Here is a 22792-nt window from a genome sequence, read left to right on the forward strand (position 1 = left end):
TCATGGAAGCTATTTGTGTCTCTGCTAAATTTAGACCTGAGGATACAAAATGACTTATGGGCATACAATGGGTGTGAGCTTTTTAAAATTATACCATATTGTGACTGTGTTCAGTGTGTAGTTTGACTCAAATTCTATTTATACATCATAACACCATCTTGAAGGAATAATCATTCTGAAGAAAATGTACCAGTGTATAAAAATCATGGTACCTTTGCTTACACTCTTGCTTATATATACCTGCCAAGAAGTTAGGTATGCAGACCCTTAAGTTAAATTATATATAAGAAATGCTCAGAGCTGTATGCAGTACAAACTGTCTTTATTGAAGGCCACATATTGGGTTTTTTTTTTTAAATAGTACAAGACACAGTAGGATGAAAACAACTGGGAGTCCACCATGACATAACAAACAAAATTAATAATTTGCGGAGAAGAGAGACAAGCATCAGGGGTACAACAACAACAACTTAGATGGTTACACAACAGATACAGTCAACACTGGTCAGCCATGGTCAGTTAGTTGGATTTGGCAACAAATGGTAAAGGAATGTCAACCTCCATCTGTCTGTCACTTACTCTAACAAATGGCTCAACACTTTTGCTTTTCTCCTTAAGTGTCTTAATAACATTGTTGTGGAAAGCATTCACACGTTTTACTGATAAGTCAATCCAAGACTGGATGTCGGCTTGAAGCTGTTCACTAGACATGTCAGCCAAAACATTCTGGAGTTTAGCTCTCACAGCATTTAGATATTCCACAACAATTCTGTGGGCCTCTTCAACCTGCTTGGCAACCTCAGCCAGGATAGGAGAGTTGATGGCATCGTTGTATACATCAGTCACAAAGGTGGCAAGCTTGTCTACATTCTGAGATTTTAAGGTTTGGAGAAACTTCTCACTTTGTTCAGTGGTAAACTGCAAAAATGCAGAGACTTTGTTAATGATATCTTCCAGCTGAATATCCCCCAGTTTCCTCACAGTGACGATCACTTGGTCCTGAATTTTCCTCAAAGCTACAAACAAGTCATCAAGAATTTCTCTTCCGCTGACAATGTGGTTAGAGCCAGGAAAGGTGAATTCAATTGCTTGGAAATAATCAAGGACTGCTGTAAACATGGAGGCAAAGTACTCTGGAATCTTCTGAACAGCCTCCTCAGATACATCGGCAACAAAAGCACTAAATTTCTGGTAGACCTCAAGCCCAGACAGCCTCTGTTCATGCCCAGGGATCTGGAACTTGGTGTCTCTCAGGAACTTAACAACAGCATCAAGAACAATTTCAACTTTCTGTTGGTATTCTTTTAGGATCAAAATGGTCTTATCTGTGACAGTTGTCATAACGCTAGAAGGATTTACTACTGCAAGGTTGTCAACAACTCTCTTGAACATCACTTTACCCTGCTCTCTAGCCTGTTCAAAAGGACCCTCAAGGCTTCTAGCGCTTCTGTAGATTTTGTTATATGTCCTGACAGCAGGATCAGACACCATTTCCATGACTGTGGGCACCTGTGTCTTCAGTCTCAGCATCATCTCATACGGCATCTCCATATTCCAGGTTGTCTGAAGGTTCAGCTTCTCAGAGTTCATCACAGACAGCTTCAGACCCAAGATATCAATGTCTGTTGTTGGCTCAGTCTGGGAAAAAGTACACATAAAACAAAAAGATATATTAATAAAATATAAATATACCATTTACATTGAACTCACAATCAAAGTTAATTAGTAAGCAAACAAGTAAGCAAAAGTACTCTTACCGGGTAGCGACCATAGAGTCTTGCTTTCACTTGTGCTGGGCGCTTAGTCTGCATCTGAAGTGCAATGAGTCCTGCAGATGGAGTGGACATAGAGACAACAAGACCTTCCTCTGGATTTCCAGTAATCTCCTGGTTGATTTCCATAGCCAGGTAAAGTAGATTGACCTTAGCTGAATTGGTGATGGAGGTATCCACATTTGCATAATTTAAGGTGATGGTGCTGTCATGGTTTCCCTCTAGCATTGAATGTTTTACAGACAGGACAGAGGCCATTTTAAATCCATCAACTGTGTTCACGTTGGTGTTGCCCTCAATCCTTCCAGTCAGAAACTCACATTCAGAGGATGAGGAAGAGTCAAGTTTGATGATGATGCTGTCCTGGTTAAGGATGCTGGCATCAGTTTTGATGGTGATCATTGCGGTTTTCATGGAGAACTCATAGGTCAGATCACCCATTACAGGGATCTTGATGCTCTGAATTTTGGGCAGAGTGATTTTTGGAAGAGTCAGCTTGCTGAGGGCAGATGGAACATGCAGGGCAGGCATTGTGATGAGACTGAAGTCGGGCAGGGGAATGGTGAATGTGGACACCTCAACATTCATCACTGGAACTTTGTAGGCAGGGACAGTAATGGTTTTGGGCAACTCAATGCTATATTTTTCATACTCTGCCTTTGCGTTGTCATAAGATCTAGCGAGCATGGCAGCAGCCTTATCCTTGCCGCTTAGCACTTTCTTGTGCAAAGTCTTGACATTGTTATTAATGACGTTGATGATTGGATCCACATTAATGTCAATGGTAATCATCTCAGGGTTCTTCATGTACTTCAGCTTGCTGTTCATGTCAAATGTCTGCTGAGTTGTGGTCAGGAGATAGCTCAGGCCAGTGTCTTCCCACAGTGAGAAATCTTCCACTCTTGGTGACTTCATACCAACAAATGGGACAGTTATTTCAGGAATGGTGATAGGCTCCTTCAGTACATCCAGATTTGCTTCTCCATTAATCTGGGAAAATATGTTAATTTCTCTGTCACCATTATCCATTGTGAAGTAATGGGAATATTTGTACTGGTTGAATCTAGCCAGGCCTGTCCAGCTAGCTTCCTGCACTTCAGAGTTCAGAGTAAAAGAGATGTCATTCTGGAGATCCATCTTTCCAGACAGATTGAATGGAAGGACAACCTTGGCATTTCCCTTGTTCTTGATGTCAAACATAAGCTCACTAGGTGTGACCAAAGCAAGCGCAGAGCTTGAGAGAGTTCCCTCAACCTGTCCAGCTAGCTCTGCATCGTGAGAGGCAGTGAAATCAATTTTCATGTCTTCAGCTTTAGCCTGGAATTTGACCATAGAAACACTGCCCTTCATGATAGGTGTTTCTGTCTCCACCTTGGCATTAATAATTACGTGGCGGAAAATGCATATATCAGCAACCGCAGTTTGATTAATTTTGAAGTTGCTGCTGCCTGTTGCTCCGGTGAAAGTCACTTTGGCAGTGTGGAGATCCATGACCACCTCCATTTTACTCATGTGGGTTGCCTCATCTGAGAAGCTGAGGAGTGGCATGTTGAGGTCATGTTTGTAACTAGTCTCGACAGTGGTAGAAACTCCATTTTCCATGGCAAAGAATGCATTGTTGACAAGCTCTGCAACATAGAGCTCAGTTTTGGCATTTGCAGTAGTTTCAGCAGAGGCTTGAGCTGACAGGCCGTAGAGAGTCATTGTTCCCTTGTGGTCAAGTGTAAAACTTGACTGGTCAACTTTGATGTTCTCAGAGATGGAGAGGCGACTCATCTTGGGTGCAGCTAAATGAGCACTGGCATCCACAGTGAAGTCCAAGACTTTCAAAGTAGATGCAGCCTGTGAGTTAAGGTTAATTTTGAACTCTGGTGTGACTGATGTAGTTGTGGTGTTCTCCAGGTCAGCAGTGGTCTTGAAGTTGTAATGAGGTGAAGTAACTCTGAACTCTCCGTACAGTTTTCCAAAACAGGGAATCTTGCTCATATCTGCCACTTTCTCTTTCAACTCCATAGTGAATGTGTCATAATCAAAAGATTTGATTTTCTGGACCATTCTCATGAAATAGTCACTCATGTCATCAATCAGCTGTTTCAAGTCAAACGAATACAGTTCATTTACAAGTTCCTGAGCAGGTAACATAACTCTTTTGAGCAAAGGCTGGATATCAATTGACTTGAGAGCAGCAACTGCAGACTGAATCTTTTCCCTCACCTGATACTGCTTCATAATTTTAACAGCCTCATCCATGATGGCCCCAATCATCTTCTCAACCTCATAGCTGGAGAGGATCTCCTCTATTTTGGCATACATTACATTGAAGTTGTTACCAATGTTATGCTTCTGGATCCAGGCCATGATAGCATCCTTTATTGATTTCAGCACATTCATGACTTTGTCAGTTGGGAACTTGGCTGTCAGGTTGGTCATGAAGTTTTCAATTGAGATGATAAACTTTCTTACGTCTTGGACAAAGAGGGTGAAATCAAAGTTGTCAATGACCTCTTTCAGTTCTGACACTTTGTTCTGAAACTTGGTACTGATCTCATACTTGGTGTTGATGTTTTTCAGCATCTCAATGCTGTGGTCCATCAGCCTCATCATTGTGGTCTTCACGTTGTCAATAACTGCAGGCAGATGCTCTGTGAATGGGATCTGGATGACATGGCTGTCACTGTTCTTGTCATATTTCACAAATCCAGAGATGGTGTAATCTTGACTGGCTGGTGTTGAGACTGCTCCTGTCATCTCAATGCCCATTCTCTCTGCATTGTTATAGGCACTCATTTCTTGATCAAAGATGTGCTCGTTTACTTTGGATGTCATCTTCAGTGTGACACTTTGCTCTTGGAGGCTCAGCATGCTGTTGATCTTGTTGTCCATATTGGTCTTTATAGTGGGTCTGCCTTCCAGTTCATGGGTGGTTGAGGCTCTGTACTCAAATGACTGTGTGAACAGCAGGGGTTCTGCTTTCAGGAGGAATTTGCTGTACAGTTCACCGCTCTGCTGTCCATACAGATACACTGCACCATCTGAGTTGAAAATGGCATCAATGTTCAGGGTGAAGGGTGCGGCAACCGTTTTGAGTGTGCTCCCCAACCGAAGAGATGGTGAGTTGAAGTTACCCACATTGTTGAACGTCATGGTCAGACCAGCAACCTCCATATCAGTGTTATGTGTTATGTGAGCTCCCAGGAGTTTACCGTTGGTATTGCACTTTGCATAGAGGACCATGTCAACAAACTTGACTTCATAAGTGTGCTTGAGCTCTTCCTCTGAGAAGACTCCCGTCATTGTTCCAGTCAGCTCCATGTTGTAGGGCTCTGCCTTGAACTGGGCATCATTCCCAAAGTTAATCTCCATGATCTTCAGGTCATTTTTTACATTTACCAAGGCAGTAAATCGCTCCATGTTAACTGTGATCTGATGCATGTAGGAGTTCCTCTTGTCAAGGACATTGTCAGTCTTGGAGCTGAGGGTAAAAGATCTCAGCGAAAGAGACAATGAGTGGGTATTTTCGGTCCTCATCTCGTTGAGAGAGCCAGCTATGTTGTTGGAGAGGGTCAAGCCATCTTCATTCAGTTTGAGGTTCACTCTGTTCCTGGTGTTGATATCAAAGAGGTTACCATCAAAGATGCCGTTGAGATACACTTCTGTGCTTGCAATTTTTCCCTCAACATTGAGCTCAGCTTTGTTTCCTTTAATGGCTCCCTTGGTGGTGAGAGACATGGTGGCACCAGAGGTGTCAACTCCACCATGGAAAACATTCTCAAAGGTCATTGGGCTGTGCTGAGCAGTTGTTGTACAGCTGGTGGTCAGGCCATTCGTGTTCAGGGCCAAGGTTGCCTTGTGAGAGGCAAGGGTTGAAAAGATGCTCAAGGAGGCATCGGAATTGATCTCCAAGCCAGAGGGGTTCATGGACCCAGTGAGCAAAGAGTAGGCACGGTTCTCTGTGTCATCAGCTTGATTCTCTATCCTGAGGCTTACCTGTTCTCCAGAGGCAGAGAACTCCATCTGGCTACGAAGCATTCGCTCATCAGCCTTGGTCACAGAATCAGCCTGGATGGTAAGCTTGACATCCTTGTAGCTAAGGCTCATTTTGGTGGTGTGCTTGATGGGGTCACTGTTCATGTTGGTATTAGACTCAATCAGAAGTTCCTCATTTGCATATGATGCCTTGATCTTGTTCGCAACCTTTAGGATTTCAGAGTTCACCCTCAGTGTGCTCTCCGATTTAGCTTCTTTCTTCGCCGGCTCAACAGAGAATGTGTGGAGATAGGTGGTACTAGCAGTCATGGGTCCAACAGACACGCTTCCATCTGTGTTGATATCTCCAGAGAGCATGTTTGAGTCTAAGACGACCTGGGTAGTAATAGTCAGAGAAGTATCCAGACCCAGAGGGGCGGCGGCATACACTTTGTACCTTCCTTTTGACATTACATTGTCTGTGACAGCGATGGTTTCCAGCATATTAAAACCTGTGTTCATGAGCATGTGGGTCAGAGAACCATTAATGGTGAATGTCTTAGTTTTCTCTGCTGTGTCTGCGATCTCTGTAGCTCCTTTAAAAGAGACAAAACAGTACAATATTAATTAGTATCAATATCAAAATGTTCTTTCTCTTGTGTTAAACAACAAATGTGCAATTCTTCTAATTAAAGAAAATAATAAAAATTAAATTACCCTTAGTTGAGAAGGAGAGGAGCTTGATTGGACTCTCAGCCAGGATGCTGAATTTGGCCATGTAGCTAGGAGACTCTGCAGGGTTGTTACCAGCAGACATCGATGCCTCCCAGTTATAATAGTTGCTGTTGACCTTGGAAGACACTTCCACCATTCCCATCAGAGGCAGCGTGAGGTCATATTCAGAAGGGATGGTAAAAGTGGGGATTTGGATCTCCTGTGAGGCAACGTCCATGCCCAGCTGAGGCATGGAGATGCGTGGGGAGGCAACCATTGGAGGTATCCTCAGCTCCTCAGATGATTTACCTCCAAGAGGCAGAGGGATGCTAATGGTCAAACGGTCCTGGTTGAACTGGTATCTGAATGTGCTCTCACTGGTGAAATGATGAAAGCAGAACATTTGTTACATTTAAAATAGACACTCAATTGGTGAGTTAATGTTGTTGTACTTAATTTAGAATTTAATCAGGATGAAGCAGTAATTTTCCCATAGTTGACATGAAAAATAATAATTATTATTAGATGTGGGGTTTACGTACAGGTTCATGAATAGGTTTTCAGGCATAGAGGGCATTTCCACACTTGCTATTCTGTTTCTCAGAGTCTCAACATAGGGAACATCGGTTGAGATCTTGTCCATCCAGATATTGCTGGCCTGATGAAAAAACATCACATTTCTCATGCTTTAGTATGGAAGAACTAGAAGTCCACATCTGCTAAAATAGTTGTAATGATTATATTATTTTCACCTCAACTGCCTTGTTGAAGACATGACGCATTTTCATGTCAGTCTTGACAACCTGCTGGTCCATGACATCCTCCACAAACTGCCTGAGCCAGGCCTGAAGGGCTTCAGTGTAAGGCACCAGGATCTTAGTATCAGCATTCATGTTGGACATCAGCTGGACCTCAGCCTGGTCTTCACCTGAGATACAAAGCATTTTGCATTTTACTTTTACATTTGAGACAGTATTTGGACAAATGCCTGAAATGATCAATCCATGAAGTCCACTATCACTTTTTTCTTATACAGACATACCATATTTGAATGTGACTGCCTGAATGGAGGAGGTTTCTGGGAGCTTGACATCGCTTTTGATCTCCATAGCAAGTCCATTAGCTTTGCTCATGGTAGCAGTGATGGTGGCATCAGTGTTGAGTGAGGGGACTAACAGCTGAACCTGCAGCATGCCATCAGTCATGGCCTGAAGCCTGTGATTAATTAAAAAAACATGATCTAGTCAATGCTTGTATATCAAGAAATGATAGACTGTTAAATGTGTGAAGGAGTAACTAGCTTTAAGTAAGATACATTATTTATTGACAGTGTGTTTATGATTTTAGCTGGGTTGACTCACTTGGCACGTCCAATCAGAGAGAGCTGTGGCATGTTCTTGTTGGAGATCTCAAGGGTAATGGATTTTCCTTTGGAGCTGCTGTCGGTCATGCCAACCTTGACACCGGCCTCAACATCAAAGTCAGGTATCTGGACTTGGGTGGTGAAGACATTCCTGTTCCTGTTGTATTTCATGGTGGCTGTCGCCTCTGTGGGCTGAGCACCTAAAGCCACAAAGTAAGAAATGGTATAACTTAATTATTGATGTATGTATTGTATGTAATGTATAATGTATAACATAGAAAAACATGAGTAGATATAATTATTTTTCTAAATAAGATAAGCTCATACCCTCAGCTCTCAGGGCCAACTTCAAAGAATCAACCTTTTGGCGACCATCCTTTCCTTCACTGAGGAGTTTATAGGCAATGGTGGCTGTGTACTCAGAGACCTCTTTACTGGGCTTGATGTCCACAGCAAACCTGGGATGAAAAGAACAAAGTTTAATCAGTAAGTTTTCATGTATCTTCTATAATATTGTACTTTGTCTTCATTTAAATCTACTATGACATTGTACTGTGTATCTAGAAAACCATAAAAAAGTATTTTGTGTATCAAACTTTGATTACTTTTACTAAATGTTATTTTATGTCCTTACTGAGTGGCATATCAGTACATGTACACATACAAATCCAACTAATAATACCACCTCTAAAAGTTAAGACGTGATTTGAAGTGCTAGATTTTTATACGATAGCAGGCCAAATATGGAGGGGGGAAGTAAGTCAAAAATCGAATCAAAAGTTGATTGATTGAGTGGTGATGTTTTGGTTATTCATACCTTTATTCAACCCATCTACTTTTCAACTGTCCCTCACTACATTATTCACATTCCAACCAACATCCTCTATAAAACTGAAATAAAACTTACTCAGTCTCTCCATTCAGGGGGAAGTAGGGGACATCAGTCTTATCACCAGTGTTAGCAACAAGTGTTTTGGTGCAGTATCTGACTCCAGAGAAGAGAGGTTTGCAGGTTTTGTCACCCTCTGTGTGTGGGATCACTGCAGCTTGACCAGCGCCCACAATCAGCACTTTGTTGCTGTTTCCAAGAAAAATCAGCAAATCAGCATCACATGCAATACAATATGGTGCCACATGTTGAAACACTGTATCACTAAACACCTTACTAGTGGCTTTGTTTTATTTGTGGTTGCAGAAAAAAAAATCTTTGAAATATATTGAGAATTTAAGTACACCTGCATGTGACCTACAACAGGTTTACAAACAAAATAAAAACATTTGCCATCTACTACTAGAACAAAACAATTTCATCTGTTAAATATAATATATTGTTAAATATAATAAATAATATGTATTTTATGTTATGTGTTACCTGATGCTGAAGAGCTTTGCCTGTGAGGCGGGGATGGAAAGCTTGACCTGGTTCTCCTCCATGATGATCCTGGCATTGAGATTGCTCTCGTGATACATGTTGGTGTGCATCTCAACAGCGGACACAACGAATTCAGGGACATGGACTCCCATCTGAGTCACAAACTCAACTCCAACAGAGGGCATGAACACCAGCTCCTTCTGTGAACAAAAACATATCACATTAAATTAAATAGGTTGCAGAGTCAAGAGAAAATATAAAATGACATTGCTACCATCATACAACTTACTATTATACTATTTATGTTGAATCATCATTATTATTATAGATTTTAATTACACTTTGTAGGACATTTGAGGAAGTACATCAATAAAATAGTAACAGCATAACAATAAAATCATAACTGACTTTTTTGATGGAGCTTTGAGGATAGGTTGAAGACAAACGTACCATGTTTGGAGCCATGCGAAGGCCTCCCTTTGCGCCAGGAGTAAAGGTGCCAGACAGAGCAAATGTCAGAGGCATGCCAGATGCTGTTGGCATGACGAATTTGTTGTCCATGAAGATGTAATGGGCAAAGATCTCATTGTCAGTGCTGGACATCAGTTTAGCCACGACCTAATATAAAGAATCAACAGTCAGTTTGAACACTGTGGTATGGAAAAAGAGTTGTAATTTGTTGGACATTATTTTAAATGGATAACAGGAGTACCGAACCATACCGGGGTAGGAATGGTCTTCATGAAAATCTCTGCATACATCATTGCGTTTTCAGCAATAGACTTCAGTTCGTTGCCCTTGATGTAGCCAAGCTCAGCTCCCATGATCCTCAGGTAGGCCATGGCCTCTGGGGACTCTTGACTTTGCAGATCTTTAACCAGCTTGTTGAAGTTGCGAGCGATTTCTCTCACAAGATTTTCGGGAACCTTAGGAAAAAGTTCCATTGTATTAGTTGTGGTGGTATCAGTGGAAATGACAACATAACTCAGACAAAGAGTGTCCAATAGAAATAACTCCACACAAGATTTACCTTCTGTCCTTCTGGTTTCAGGGGAGCAACCCATTTCTCTAGAACTTCTTTGATCTTTGGTGGCATCTTGTCTTCAGCCCAGTACAGAGCCTTGGACACAGTGTCAGGGAAGAACCCATTCTTTCCAAACAGAGCATCAACAGTTGGCTCGAGGCCCCTTCCTTCCATACCAACCTATCGGAAAAATAAAACAAACAGATTCAAAAACAGTGTGGGTTTAGGGTGTTAAAGTTTGGATCTGGGCCAAATAATTCTCTTACAAATGCCATTTTAGCTCTAATTTCAGTGACAGATGGGTAGGCCAAATTGAATGAAAAAAGTCTAATACAGTAAATAATGATATCAATAAGAAGACACCATGAATGTAGTTGTCTACTGTTAATAACAAAAAAATCTCTGCTAGTGTTTTTAGTAAGTGTAAAACTACAATTTGAAACAGCAATAAGTCCCTGATCATTGTGACCTACAGTATTACCTACCTCCCAAATATCCAGGTTGAAACCAAAAGCTTTCAGGGTAGTTTCCAGCAAGACCTCCCTTGGCAACTGGCTGCTGGGATCAAAGACGATGTTGCCCTGAATGCCGGCCTGCATGCTCTCATGTGCCATGCCCAGCTTGTAGTTGCGAGACTTTGTGGTGTAGTCGCTGTGTGTGGCGACGTCAGTGTCCTGCAGGGCATCCATTATCTTCTTGCCGAGCCTGGGGTAATAATGAAATGTAAAACAATCAGCTGAATATAAGTAGTTGGGTTATTAATTCAGCACAGTATTCCATTTAATAAAGCACAACTTGTCTGTTGAAAAGTGCTCCATTCTTACTTCTGGGTCTCTGAATCAGTGGAGGAAATGATATTGGAGATGTGGGAGGTCACAAAGGCCTTGATCTGCATGTTCTGCTCCTGGTTAAGCAGCTTCTTCACAACCTCAATGTCACTGTCCTTGGGATTCCTCATCAGGATCAGGTAAGCCGCCAGGCGCTTCTGCACAGCACCCTTGGGGTACTGGCTGACCCTCTGGAGGTTAGAACGAACCTGGATAGAAAAACAACAGCAACTTGTTTGTCACTGAATTTTGGGAAACTCCACTCTATAAAACTGGGAAACAAGGATACTATTTATGTGTGGAGGGGGACATTGGTTACCTCATCTGTCACAGACATGCGTCTGAAAGCCTGGATGGCGGCCAGCTGCACAGACAGTGTGGTTGCAGGCTGTCTCATGCACTTCAGCAGGATGGTCTTTACAGCAGGGTCAGCGGCCTCCATTGCATCTCCCATGTTACCAACAACCTAGATGGAATATAATAGACAATTAGAAAAAACATGGAACTGGAAGTTGACATAAAAAGTTATATTTCTATAAGCGGTCTATGTTCACAGCTGATGACCTACCCTCAAGGTCAGGAAGGTCAGATCTTTATCTCCAGAGCAATCTGCTCCCAGAAGAGAAGCCATGAACTCAGAGACAGCAGTGATCTCAGGGGTGACGCCTTCAGCATTGTACAGTCTAGTGACAAAGTTAGACATTAGTGATTAGATTATTAAAACAGAAACCACCACTCACTACTGCTATAGTAAATGGTAAGTGGCTACATTTATATAGCAATGGTATTGAGGAAGACTTTCCTCTGATTTAAAACATTTGATATGTTGGTTTACTTACTTCCTGACTGCATTGCTCAGGGCATACAGGATGGGTTTGCTCTGCTTGTACTGAGCCATTGCCAGCATGTCCTTGACCATGAGGCGGGAGGGGTTAGGCAGCAGTCCCAGGGCGTAGACAGCAGCATCAACCTCAAGAGCAGCAGTGTCAAAGGTCCTGAGAACCTTCAGCATGGCGCTGGTGCACTCTGGGGTGCCGCACTGAGCCAGAGCTTGCCATGTCAGAGGGCTGGATATGTCCATCATCTCAACAGCAGCAGATCCAAGGATGTCAACCTTCAGGCCACGCAGCTCAGACACCAGTTTGTGGAAGAGGCTGGCGCGCTCCTCGCCCTGAGTGGTCTGTGACAGGGTGTTCAGCTGCTGCATTGTGGCAATGGCAGCATCCTTGGTCTGCATAGGGGACTTGTCATCAGCAACATCCAAGAGCAAGTACTTGAGGTTGTCCTCATCTGTACAGAATTATATCACAAACAGTAAGAAGATGCAGAGAAATGTGACACATTTGACATGCTGAGCATATTTCACAAGCTATTTTAAAAAACTGAAATACTCACTGCGGTCAAAGATTCTGTCATTGATCTTGGCGGTCTCCCTCAGAGTCACAGTCTGCTTCACCACAGCAGAAATTCCATATTCGTTCCTGTTTACAGAAGAGATGAGACACTTTCAACAAACTGGTCATAATAGGACATAATAACACTTGGCAAAAATATTTTATTGTATATAAACAACCTCTATTTGTCTGTTTGGAACTTTTTGGAAATATGGACCAGTTAGGAGATACAATACAATGTGCAAAATACTGAGATGTGTATTACATTTCAAGCAATTAAATGTTCATACCCAGGACAAAATCCTTCATGCAAACATACAAACGTTAAAATATTTTTCAAAAGCATGAAATTCTGTAAATTGCGCACAAATAATGAAACAAACCTACAATTCACATTGTCATTTTTTCTTTAGAGAGCTCTAGAAATGGGTCACTTTTAAAGAATTAAAGGATTTGGTGAATGTGATATTATTTAGTGGATACTTCATTGTTTTAAAACTTACTGGTGGGAGAGGGGCAGGAAAATGTGTTTCTCTGTGCAGGTTCCACTCTTCATGTGCTTCTTCTGGTTGTCAAACTTGTAGTTGCAAGTCTGGGTACTGCTAATCATCTTGGACAGAGGGTAGTTCTGATGGTGAAAAGACAACATCAATATTTTGTTAGATTACGAGGAAGAGCAGACTGCTGTAAAACAGTTACAAAAATAGATATATTTGAAGTTTTTGTTTTCAGGCAGCTTTTTAGTGTGTTTTGTTCTTTGTAAGGTAATTTTAAATTTTGATTTGAAGCTTATCATCCTCTACTTAGAAGTGAGTGCTATAACTTTGAGTGTCCAAATCCTGTACACAATCTAACAACTCTTGGCTTTGGTTTGTGATGGTGACAGTGCAAGGTTGTTGCTTAATCTCTTACCATGCCAGAAATGAGGGCCAGGGGACTGGTGTCCTGCTTGCGGGCAAAGAACCCGTCACAGTTGGAAAGATCCCTGTTGACAGTCACATCAGTGGCAATGTCCTCTCTGGCGTTGACGATGAAGTCAGTGGAGCACACTCCATGCACAGTGGACTGAAAATGATGAGAGGCATCATCAACACTGAGGATGTTGGACATGATTAAAAAAAAACAAAGTTGCAAGAGTGGTAAATGTGTTTTTTGTCCTTTAGCAATCTGATTATCAATTGATCTGAAAGACTGCCCCCCTTCATGAGAGCAGGTGATGCCATTAGCAAGATAAACTTATCTAGGACTTTGACCTGCAGCTGAAGATAGTCTTTGTGAGAACATGCTGTTACAGGAGTGTATTTATTACCTGTGACTGGGGCAGCTTATCTACTCATTGTGCAACTTGTTTATCTTTGCATGAGACTACATCACAAACAGAATTTAGCTTGAATCTGGCCTGAATTGATTGGTAAAGGCTGTAAATACTGACAAAACAAAAATAAGGCAATAAAAAACAGTCAAGGGAGCTACCATTTTTTTGTTCATCTCCTCTTCCATTACTGGCACGATGAGAGCAGACACAATTCCCCTCTTCATGTTCAAGATGTTGACAGGCTCATCATCCTCAGGGTAGAGTTTGACATTAGTCTGTCCTTCAACTGTGATCTTCAAGGGGTTCCTGTTGACGTGGACAGATCATCATTTACAACCTCCCATTTAGCTAATCCTCTTCTTTTATTTCATCAGTTTTAGCCACTTTTCTGATCATACAGTCTTCAGTTTTAGTAGTAAATAATACAGATAAATGCTGAATCTTAGCTAGAAACATAAGGCGACTTACTTGGCCATGGCAGCTGTGAAAGCCTGAGCTCCATCAGCAGGACGATACACTGGGTTCCCTGCTGCATCCACACCAGAGATCTCGCTCAGTGAGCACTCTGTTGTGCGGAGGATGAAGCTACAGGTCTGGGGCACATCAACCTCAACCTGTGCAGCAGATTAAACATTTGTTTTTTAGTGCTACTGTTTTCTACTCGGGGTCACGAGACTGTGCTTGCAGTTGTGATCAGGGCTGTGAGACATACTTTGCAAGAGACTTTGGGGCCGCTCTTGTTGTCGGTAGCTCCATTCACGCCGTTAAAGGTCTCAGCTTCATAGTCGTAGACAAACCGCCGGAAGTTCTTGAATCTTTTGGCCACTAAAAAGTATTTGAAACATCAGTTATGGCACGGTAATGCCAATGTTTGCACTTTCAAACAAAATCACAGACTTTATATACCTTTAAATACTTTGAATTGGTAGTTTAACACTAAGAAAACATGATACATGATTAGACAGATGAGCTCATCAGTAAGGATTCAAAGATGGTAATTTTTTTTTTTGCTGCTTATTTATCAAGTTAAATCATATCTCATGTATTTAAACAGTCATTTATAAAACAACGTTACGATTAAAAAAGCAACTCACACAAGCAAACTGGTTCCTCAACACTCCCCACATCTTGCTCTGTAAAGGATGAAACATTTTTCTTTAGTTTGCTTGACATATAAAAAGCTACCAGCTGCTCTAAAACTTCACTGAGAACAATTAAACACTTAAATCAGTATACTTAATCAGTATTTACAAGTATAATCAAACCATTATTAAGTTTTTATTCTTTATTTTTGTACTAAAAATGTTTTGTGTGTCAGTCATTTAAAAATGACTTGAATAGCATCACAACTAACACTACTAGTATGCCAAAATGAATGCTTGAGTACCAAACATGCTTTTAAATATGAATGCAGTCATTCATTTGTCACATACAAAAGAGCAACATCTTGAAGAAAATTATCAGGTTTTTTTTAAATACTAAGAAATAAACATCCACTTTTCTCGAATAAATTTACACTTAAAATATAAAACTATTCCCTTGAACTCTATTAGCTTCAAAAATAAAAACTAAATACTTACGGGCTAGTGTGTATGTTCCCAGCAGCAGCAAAAGACAGAGCTTGGTACCCCCCATGATGGGCTTAGTAAAGCTCCTGAAAGCTTTAAGGTAAGAAGAGTCCTCCTCTTTCAGTGAAGACTAATTCTTGTGCCTTGGTCCTTTGGCTTTTATAGTCCTCCAATCTTACTGTATGTCACTACCAGGACGTGCAAATGTGTTGCCCTGGTTCCAAAGTCTGAGCAGCCCTTGTGGCAGGCCAAAGGTTATAACGTTTCACAAACTATGACTTGTCTGTCAGCACCAGGTGCGGTGGGTCTGTGTGATTATGTCAAATGACCTCTTCAGCTCTTGTTTGATTATTTGGGGTTGTTTTTTTGAGAAGCTGGGCTGCTCCTGGGGTCATTTTTAATGGAGAAATGAACATATTCATGTTTATCATTAGATTAATCACATATATCTCAAATCAACATTTGTAATCAGATCAGTGTCATATAATAGCTCATATATCCTGGATCACTAACCTTCATTGCTTGCTCATGGTGCTCAAAGGGCAGTGCACAAATAAACTAATTTGGTAGAATCAGCAAAGTGAGGGGATATATTTTACTTATTTAATTCCAGTCGTTTTGTTTTTCACATTAAGTGTTTCAAAACTGTTGTCTTCAAGTCAAGGGATTGTTATAGTTTTGACTATTTCAAAGATGTGATTTCATGTTGAAAGACACTGTTCAACCAATTTAAAAGGATGTATACACAGTTTTTTACTGCAGGTTTTTTTAGCACAAAGGTTACACTATAGTGTCCTTTTAAACATCCACAAATACATGAAGGCCTCTTACAGAAAGTTAAGTAAACCTTTGCCCCATGACTGCTGAACATGAATCATATTGACGCAGAATCGAAACCTGAGTCACCTGCTGCTTTTGTTACAGCACTTGGAGTGTGTTACCACCCCGTATTCGAGTCTCAAATTCGTCTTAAAGCTGTTGCATTGGCTATTTGAAGACAAACACACACACATTGTCAACTGTCATCTTTTGTAGGCCGTTTCATGTCATGCTGAACCTCAGATTTTGCACATGCAGTATCATATTTTATTATAGCATTATACTCACCGATGTAACAGATACGATTGATAATTAAGAGGGGCTATTTCCTGAGTCCTGGTATAGTGCATGCTGTCTAACTGGTATGGCTTACCTGAATGGAACACAGTCATCATTCATGTTATTATGAACAAGGCCTATTACAGCAACTATACTGTACATTAGACGCAGTGATGGGATGTAACTCAGTACATTTACTCAAGTACTGTACAGATTTGAGGTGTCTCTACTTTACTCGAGTGTTTCCATTTCATGACACGTCATTTTTCATGCAAAAAAGCCCGAAACACTTCATGGTTTCAGTTTCTCAAATGTGAAGATTTGTTATTTTCCTTGTCTTAAATTACAGGAAACTGAATAATTTTGGGCTGTTGGTCGGACAAAACAAGACATTGGGAAGGGTTATTTTGCGCTCTGGGTAATTCTCATGGGCATTTCTCACAATTTTATTACATTTTACAAATCAAACAATAATACCAAGAAAGTAATCAGCAGATTAATCCATAATGAAAATAATCATTAGTTGCAATCCTATTCAAAATAGTTAAAATTAGCTCCACCTCAGCCGACCACAAGAGTAAAATGCTGCTTGAACATTAATCGAATGATATACTATATAAATGTATATACATATGTTTTGCTTTGAGAACTTTCCTCATAATACTTATATACGTTTACTTAGGTAACATTTTAAGACTTTATTTTTACAGTGTGGTATTGGTACTTATACTTAAGTAAAGGATCTGGAAAATTCTTTTACCACTGATTAGAAGCAGAAGCAGAACAAACATATACATACAGATCTCTCTCTAGGGCATAGTTTAAGCCTAATTTCGGGCTAAAATGATGTGTGACTTGGCTTTGTTATATATTCTACTTTATATCATACTAATCAAAGGTAGGCATCTAGTATGCCTGAGACACTGTCCCATAGTGTTACGCCGTATTTTAGGCTGAGCATATATAGAAAAGTCAGATTCAGTGACACCTGACATTTATTGAAATTAGACAAACAGTACATCTGTCTGATAAAATAAATTGATGTCTGAAACACTGGTGTCTTACATTATTGGCTAACCTTTCACCTCCTAAGAGAAGTCTGAGAAAGCTCTTTGATCAGGATTACAACAGAGGTGAACTCAAGATAAGTTAATCAGGCAGAAGAAAACAGTCTGACATTGCATAAGGGTCACAACAGCACTGAGCACAGTGATTACAGTATGTAGAAAATATCTCGGGCCTGGCGCAAATGGACATAATTAAAAGTATATTAATGCAGAGAAAATGTGGGAGAATTTAAAGAGCTATTAGAAATCTGTGTTGAACTCTCCTTTAGTGGGATTATTGTCATGTACTACAAGTATTCAACGTTAAATTAATCACAGAGAGGTGGTCGCAAAATAGAAAATATCCATTGATCATACAGATATCTGTAAAACTATACATCTTTTTATCGAATAATAAATGATTGGCTTTCAATTACAGTAAGTGAACTTGTTTTATTAATGTAGCACAACAATACAATATTAGAATCAATCTGGTTGGCACACAAAACAGAAACAATCGATCTTCTAAAAGAAATGTTAATTGCATTTTATGCTTTCCATCATATCAAACAACATGATCCACAAATATGGATCAATAAAAAACTAAAATAATTTTTTGCCACCCCTGTGTTTAATGGACCTCTGAGCTCACTTCAAAGTTCATTCTGTGAAGCTGATCATCTGATTGCTTGTGTTGTGAAAGGAGTGAGAACAGAGAGAGAGGATCAATATGGTTCAATGCGTTACATGTGGTGTCATTGTATGGCAACAGTGGTACTCAAAATCAATGTGGATGTAATGCTTCTGACTAATAAATCTGGACAAAGGATGACTAGGGAGAAAAGTGGCAACGATGGACATTTAACGTATAACGGTAATTTATAACATCAAAAACCCCAAAGCAGTGAAGCAGTAAAGTACAGTAAAAACATGAGATACAAGCAACATTACAAACATTAAAAAAGTAAGCAAAGTCGGCAGTAAAGTACACCCTGAAGTAAATAAAGCCTGATTGCGTCTTGCTTGTAATCTGGGTTTGCACTGCTCTGGACCCTTACAGGATTAGTTGGAGCCAGACCCATCACTGCTTTTAAAGTGCTCAGCAAAAATCAACTCACCTCTATAACTGTGGTGAGAGAGTTGATGCAGTGGGAGTCATAACTACTGGACTTAGAGATTCTTCTGACTGAAATACAGATGAAATGGCAAGGAGAAGAGATGAAAACCATTAATCATATTTTCAAATCACTACCAGATGGAAATATGCTGGCAAACACCAATGAACAGATTAACCAGACATTACAGACCAATCTAATTACAGCTGCTGATTTCTTCTGTGTTGTTGATTTAACAAAGAAATGTGTTTTAAGTTTTGATATATGGGGGATATTTGAGGCTTAAATATCTCACATGGACCCCAAAAAAGCTTCATGAAACCCTTCTCTTTTACACAGTTGCCAGTTTATTAGGTCCACCTACCTGAAGGTTCATAAAGGTTATAGTATTTGGTTTTTGTTGATGTTGTTTTGACATAATTGTTTATTGATATAAATGGAAAGGCAAAATATTAGAAACACTTCTAAGTATAATGTAATACAATACAATTCAACACTACAGTGAACATTACAGCGTTGGTATTATCTATTGCAGGCTTGTTGCTAGTTAGACTGGATTAGTTTCAGCTAGTTGTACCTAATAATATGACCTCTGAGTGTAGTTTGTGAGAGATGAGCCTCCTTAAAGGTTTTGCTTGTGCATATATACAGTAGTATTGCATTGTGGTGAATCACCACGCTTTTGCTGTAAACAGTAACATTTGCCCAATAGACATTTGTCGCAGCCTACTTTTTGACTTGTCATAATGTGCAGCTGTAATTAATAACATTAATGATGCCTCCATTACATTCCTTCCATCTATTTAAGCCCTGCCAATGAGCTGGCATGTTCAGCACCAGGTCCCTGGGACTGGTAAATGCAGTGCAACCATTATTAATGTTATTACAGCAATTCGGCCTGTGCTTTTCCTGCTACGACATGTTTGACATATGACAGTGTCTTTCATTAGGAGGGCTTATGGGCCATTACACAATCACATTAGAACTGTAAACTCAAGAGCTCTGTACCAATCAGGGCAGGGCTTAACAACAGATCAAATGTTGTGTCCTGTGTCTCACCTACACTTTGCATTTGCCGAAGTGGGTATTGCAAGACTGTTGTTGGGCGGACTGTTGTGACTGTGTTTGGATAGGGAGCACTCCAGTGTTTTTTCCAGTAGGTGGGTTTCAGTGAGTTCCTGAAGGTGCTAAAAAGCGTGACTTAACTATTAAAGTATACTTGGTAAGTGTGAGAGGAATGGTCCTTTCCTTAGTGTTGAAAAGCTAGAATAGTTTTAACACGTGCTGTTAGTAATAAAGCTGTTGAAACCATGGGAAAAATGTCAACATGTCATTAGTGAGTGATGGACCCATAAGCTGTAGTTTGCTTGGTGGCAGAAGACTTTGAGCTTGAACTCTATCCAATTGAGGAGAGCATCTTCGCAGTGTCCTTGCTTTGGCCGAGGCAGAACTTGTGGAAATTGTGGTAGTACTCACTCTGGGCGGCTCCTCCAACAGCAAATTAGGGTGTGCAACAGGTGGAGCAAAGTAGAGCCAGGTAGACATGTTGTTGAATGATCTTATTTGTTGCTCCTGTCAGTTAACAAATAATTGTACACATCTGCCGTATGTGTGTGTGTCTGTTGACAAACAGCAGGATTTAAAATTTCATAATTGCTAATCAACCAGTATTAGTTGGTCTAGCTTTCAGTGCTGAGCTTCCAGAATTCACTATACATGTTGGGGCTGGCTTAGGTTTTAATTTATTGTGTAATATTACATAAGAGCTGGCAGTAGGTGCGTAACTTAAGCAAGTCCACTGAGCAAGTACTTCTGGGCAGAAAGGCTTGGAATTGTTTTCACAGACTGTTTGTGGAAACTTTATTAAGGTGCACATTTTATAAAACTTCTCCTGTTGTAGTGCAGAGGGCAGCACTGACTGATATCTTCTAGTACAGTATCTTCAGGAACTACTTGATAACATGTTCCAGGACTGCTAAAGAAAGACAGTCATTGATCAAAGGTTTCAGTTTCTGACAGTGCTCCTCAAAAGCTCAATCAGGAATTCAGCTGAAGACCTAGACTTGTTTTGACTTATTTTATATACCAATATTTTATGTATTTATACTATATTGGCAAATATAAACTGTTTGTACACTTTAATTTGGAATGCGTCTTTTTCATGGTTGGTTGGTTGGAAAGTAGCTGATTGGCTATAAAGCTAAGTTGATAATCAATGTACAGTGAAGCGTTTCTACCATTCAGGATTTTACAGAATGACATGCTACCATGCAAATGAGTAATGAACATTTGGCAATGTCTTTATAAAACTACAGGACCATAAGACAGACATCCACATTGACCATTGTGGCATGGTTATCAACCCAAGCCCCAAGAAACACAAAGCTCCTGTTCCATTTTTTCTATTTTTGGTACTGAATCACCAGCATGTTGACTCTCACAGTCATACAATAGTAGCATTGTAGTTTATGAGAAAAATGTTCCAGTGACCCCCTCTGGTTGCTAATAGACATTACATTTGTGCATCTGTAGGCTTGTTCATGAATCTGATATCCAATGTGCAGCGCACATGGGCCAAATTTTGAGTTTTAGATGAAGTTGACATGCTTTCCTGTTTTCATTGGGGTTCATGAAGGCCTAATTACAATATCAGCATTTCAATTTTTTTTAATTGAAAACACATTGACATCAGTCAAAAAGAGTAACTCAAAGTAATATGCCTGTTAACATATTTTACAATTGTGTAACATGGATATACAGTATAGCTGCTTAACATTCTAAAAGAAAGAGAAAAGCAACAACAGCTAAAATGTAAGGGACAGATTGCAAAAAGTAGTCTTTTTAGTTTCTATACTTTTCAGGGGTAGTGATATTTGTACAATGTCTCTCTTTCACTCACTTCATCTTGTAGGTAACTTGACCTACCTACCTACCTAGTCACTGAATTTGATATCATAGATAGAAACCTCAGTCTATGATGAGGTGGCAGTTTATGTCTAACCTGATAAACTCTGTGTCGTAATCACAAGGTTTTCTGGACCCAAAAGCAAGACTCAAACAAGGTTAGTCATAGTTAACAAAGTTTATTGTGAAACCAGGTAGTTACCAGATGATTGGAGATGAGCAGGGTGAACTGAGCAGAATGGCAGAGCAAGGCAGGCAGCGTGAACAGATCTGTGAGCTGGTGAATGCTCTGGCATGGCAGAGAGCGAGGCAGGCAAAATGTAGCATTGTACCACGTTGGCAAACAATCTGGCGAAGAATGGAGTGAAGGGTTGGAGTTTATGTGCTGCAGGAGCTTGATTAGTGGATGAGTTGCAGGTCTGCAGGCAAATTGGCAACTGGAGCAGACGAAGAGAAAACAGGGGGCCGACAGGAACACAAGGAGGGAAAAAACAGAAGGAAAACACAGGGAATGAGGAAGAGGCACAGCTGAGACCATGACACCTTGCACAGCAAGATGCTGGGCTTTTTGCTCATCAAAACAACTGTCAGAGGGAGATGCTACCACAGATAGATTTTTTATGTTTAAATGATACACCTGGTTTTTACATTTGAGACATATTCATTGATAGGCATATTTAACTCAATGGCAGTTTCTAAAATTGTGGGATATTTTGCATTTGGAAATGTATGTTACAGGCAAGACAATAGTGTGCCTATACCTTGTATGAGTTGTAAAGTGCAGTTTTACACCCAATTCAATTAAATTTTATTGTCACTTTACTTGCATCGTCTTATCATTCCAAGATGAAAACTGTTTAACTTGTAATAACTTTTCATGTATTCATACATTGTGGTTTATAGACATAATACATTTATATTAGTATTAATTCATATTAATTTATATTATATTAGTTGCCCATGTCCATGAAAAGGCAAGTAAGCTAGTGTCCATTGGGAAAAAAAAGAATTGCTACAAAACTCTATTCAGTACACACTTTATTTCATAACACATATTTCCACAACACAAAGATAGAAAACTTAGACACAACACATATGGTGTACAGATTGTTATACACGCCCTTGTTACATGTGATGATGATACATTGTGTTCAGATAGAAGTTATTCATCTCTTTTTTAAAACAAAATTCAACATGTTTTGAACACCTTCATGTTAAGATAATAGTGTAGCAATTCAAATAGTAGCATTTCAATCTTTTAGCTTACTGGTGTCGTTAATTTCTTAATAATACACATCACTGGTAAAGGTGGAA

At 40.0% G+C, this 22792-nt stretch overlaps 1 protein-coding gene across 1 annotated transcript; it reads right to left on the minus strand.

The window, feature by feature from the left end:
• Positions 1-519: 519 nt before the first annotated feature.
• On the minus strand, positions 520-15382 carry LOC139302120 (apolipoprotein B-100-like). The gene is made up of 26 exons (XM_070925710.1): positions 15328-15382; positions 14842-14880; positions 14460-14572; positions 14216-14361; positions 13906-14053; positions 13345-13497; positions 12936-13060; positions 12434-12519; positions 11878-12328; positions 11607-11721; positions 11358-11504; positions 11036-11247; positions 10697-10916; positions 10218-10391; positions 9910-10113; positions 9638-9805; positions 9188-9387; positions 8723-8893; positions 8143-8273; positions 7814-8015; positions 7495-7667; positions 7205-7380; positions 6995-7110; positions 6456-6829; positions 1758-6334; positions 520-1638 (listed from the first exon to the last, which is right to left on the minus strand). The coding sequence occupies exons 1-26, from the start codon at positions 15380-15382 to the stop codon at positions 520-522; spliced, it is 9795 nt and encodes a 3264-aa protein (XP_070781811.1).
• Positions 15383-22792: the final 7410 nt, after the last annotated feature.

Source organism: Enoplosus armatus, chromosome 19, assembly GCF_043641665.1.
Source record: "Enoplosus armatus isolate fEnoArm2 chromosome 19, fEnoArm2.hap1, whole genome shotgun sequence".
Classification (NCBI taxonomy): domain Eukaryota; kingdom Metazoa; phylum Chordata; class Actinopteri; order Centrarchiformes; family Enoplosidae; genus Enoplosus; species Enoplosus armatus.

Bases quoted from the DNA above. Each gene is read 5' to 3' on its own strand.
- LOC139302120 (XM_070925710.1), bottom strand. From the start codon at position 15,382: ATGGGGGGTACCAAGCTCTGTCTTTTGCTGCTGCTGGGAACATACACA. The intron at 9,388-9,637 runs GTACGTTTGTCT...TTTTGTTCACAG, and splicing joins TTCGCATGGCTCCAAACATG to AAGGAGCTGGTGTTCATGCC. The intron at 7,381-7,494 runs GTATGTCTGTAT...TTTGTATCTCAG, and splicing joins GGCAGTCACATTCAAATATG to GTGAAGACCAGGCTGAGGTC.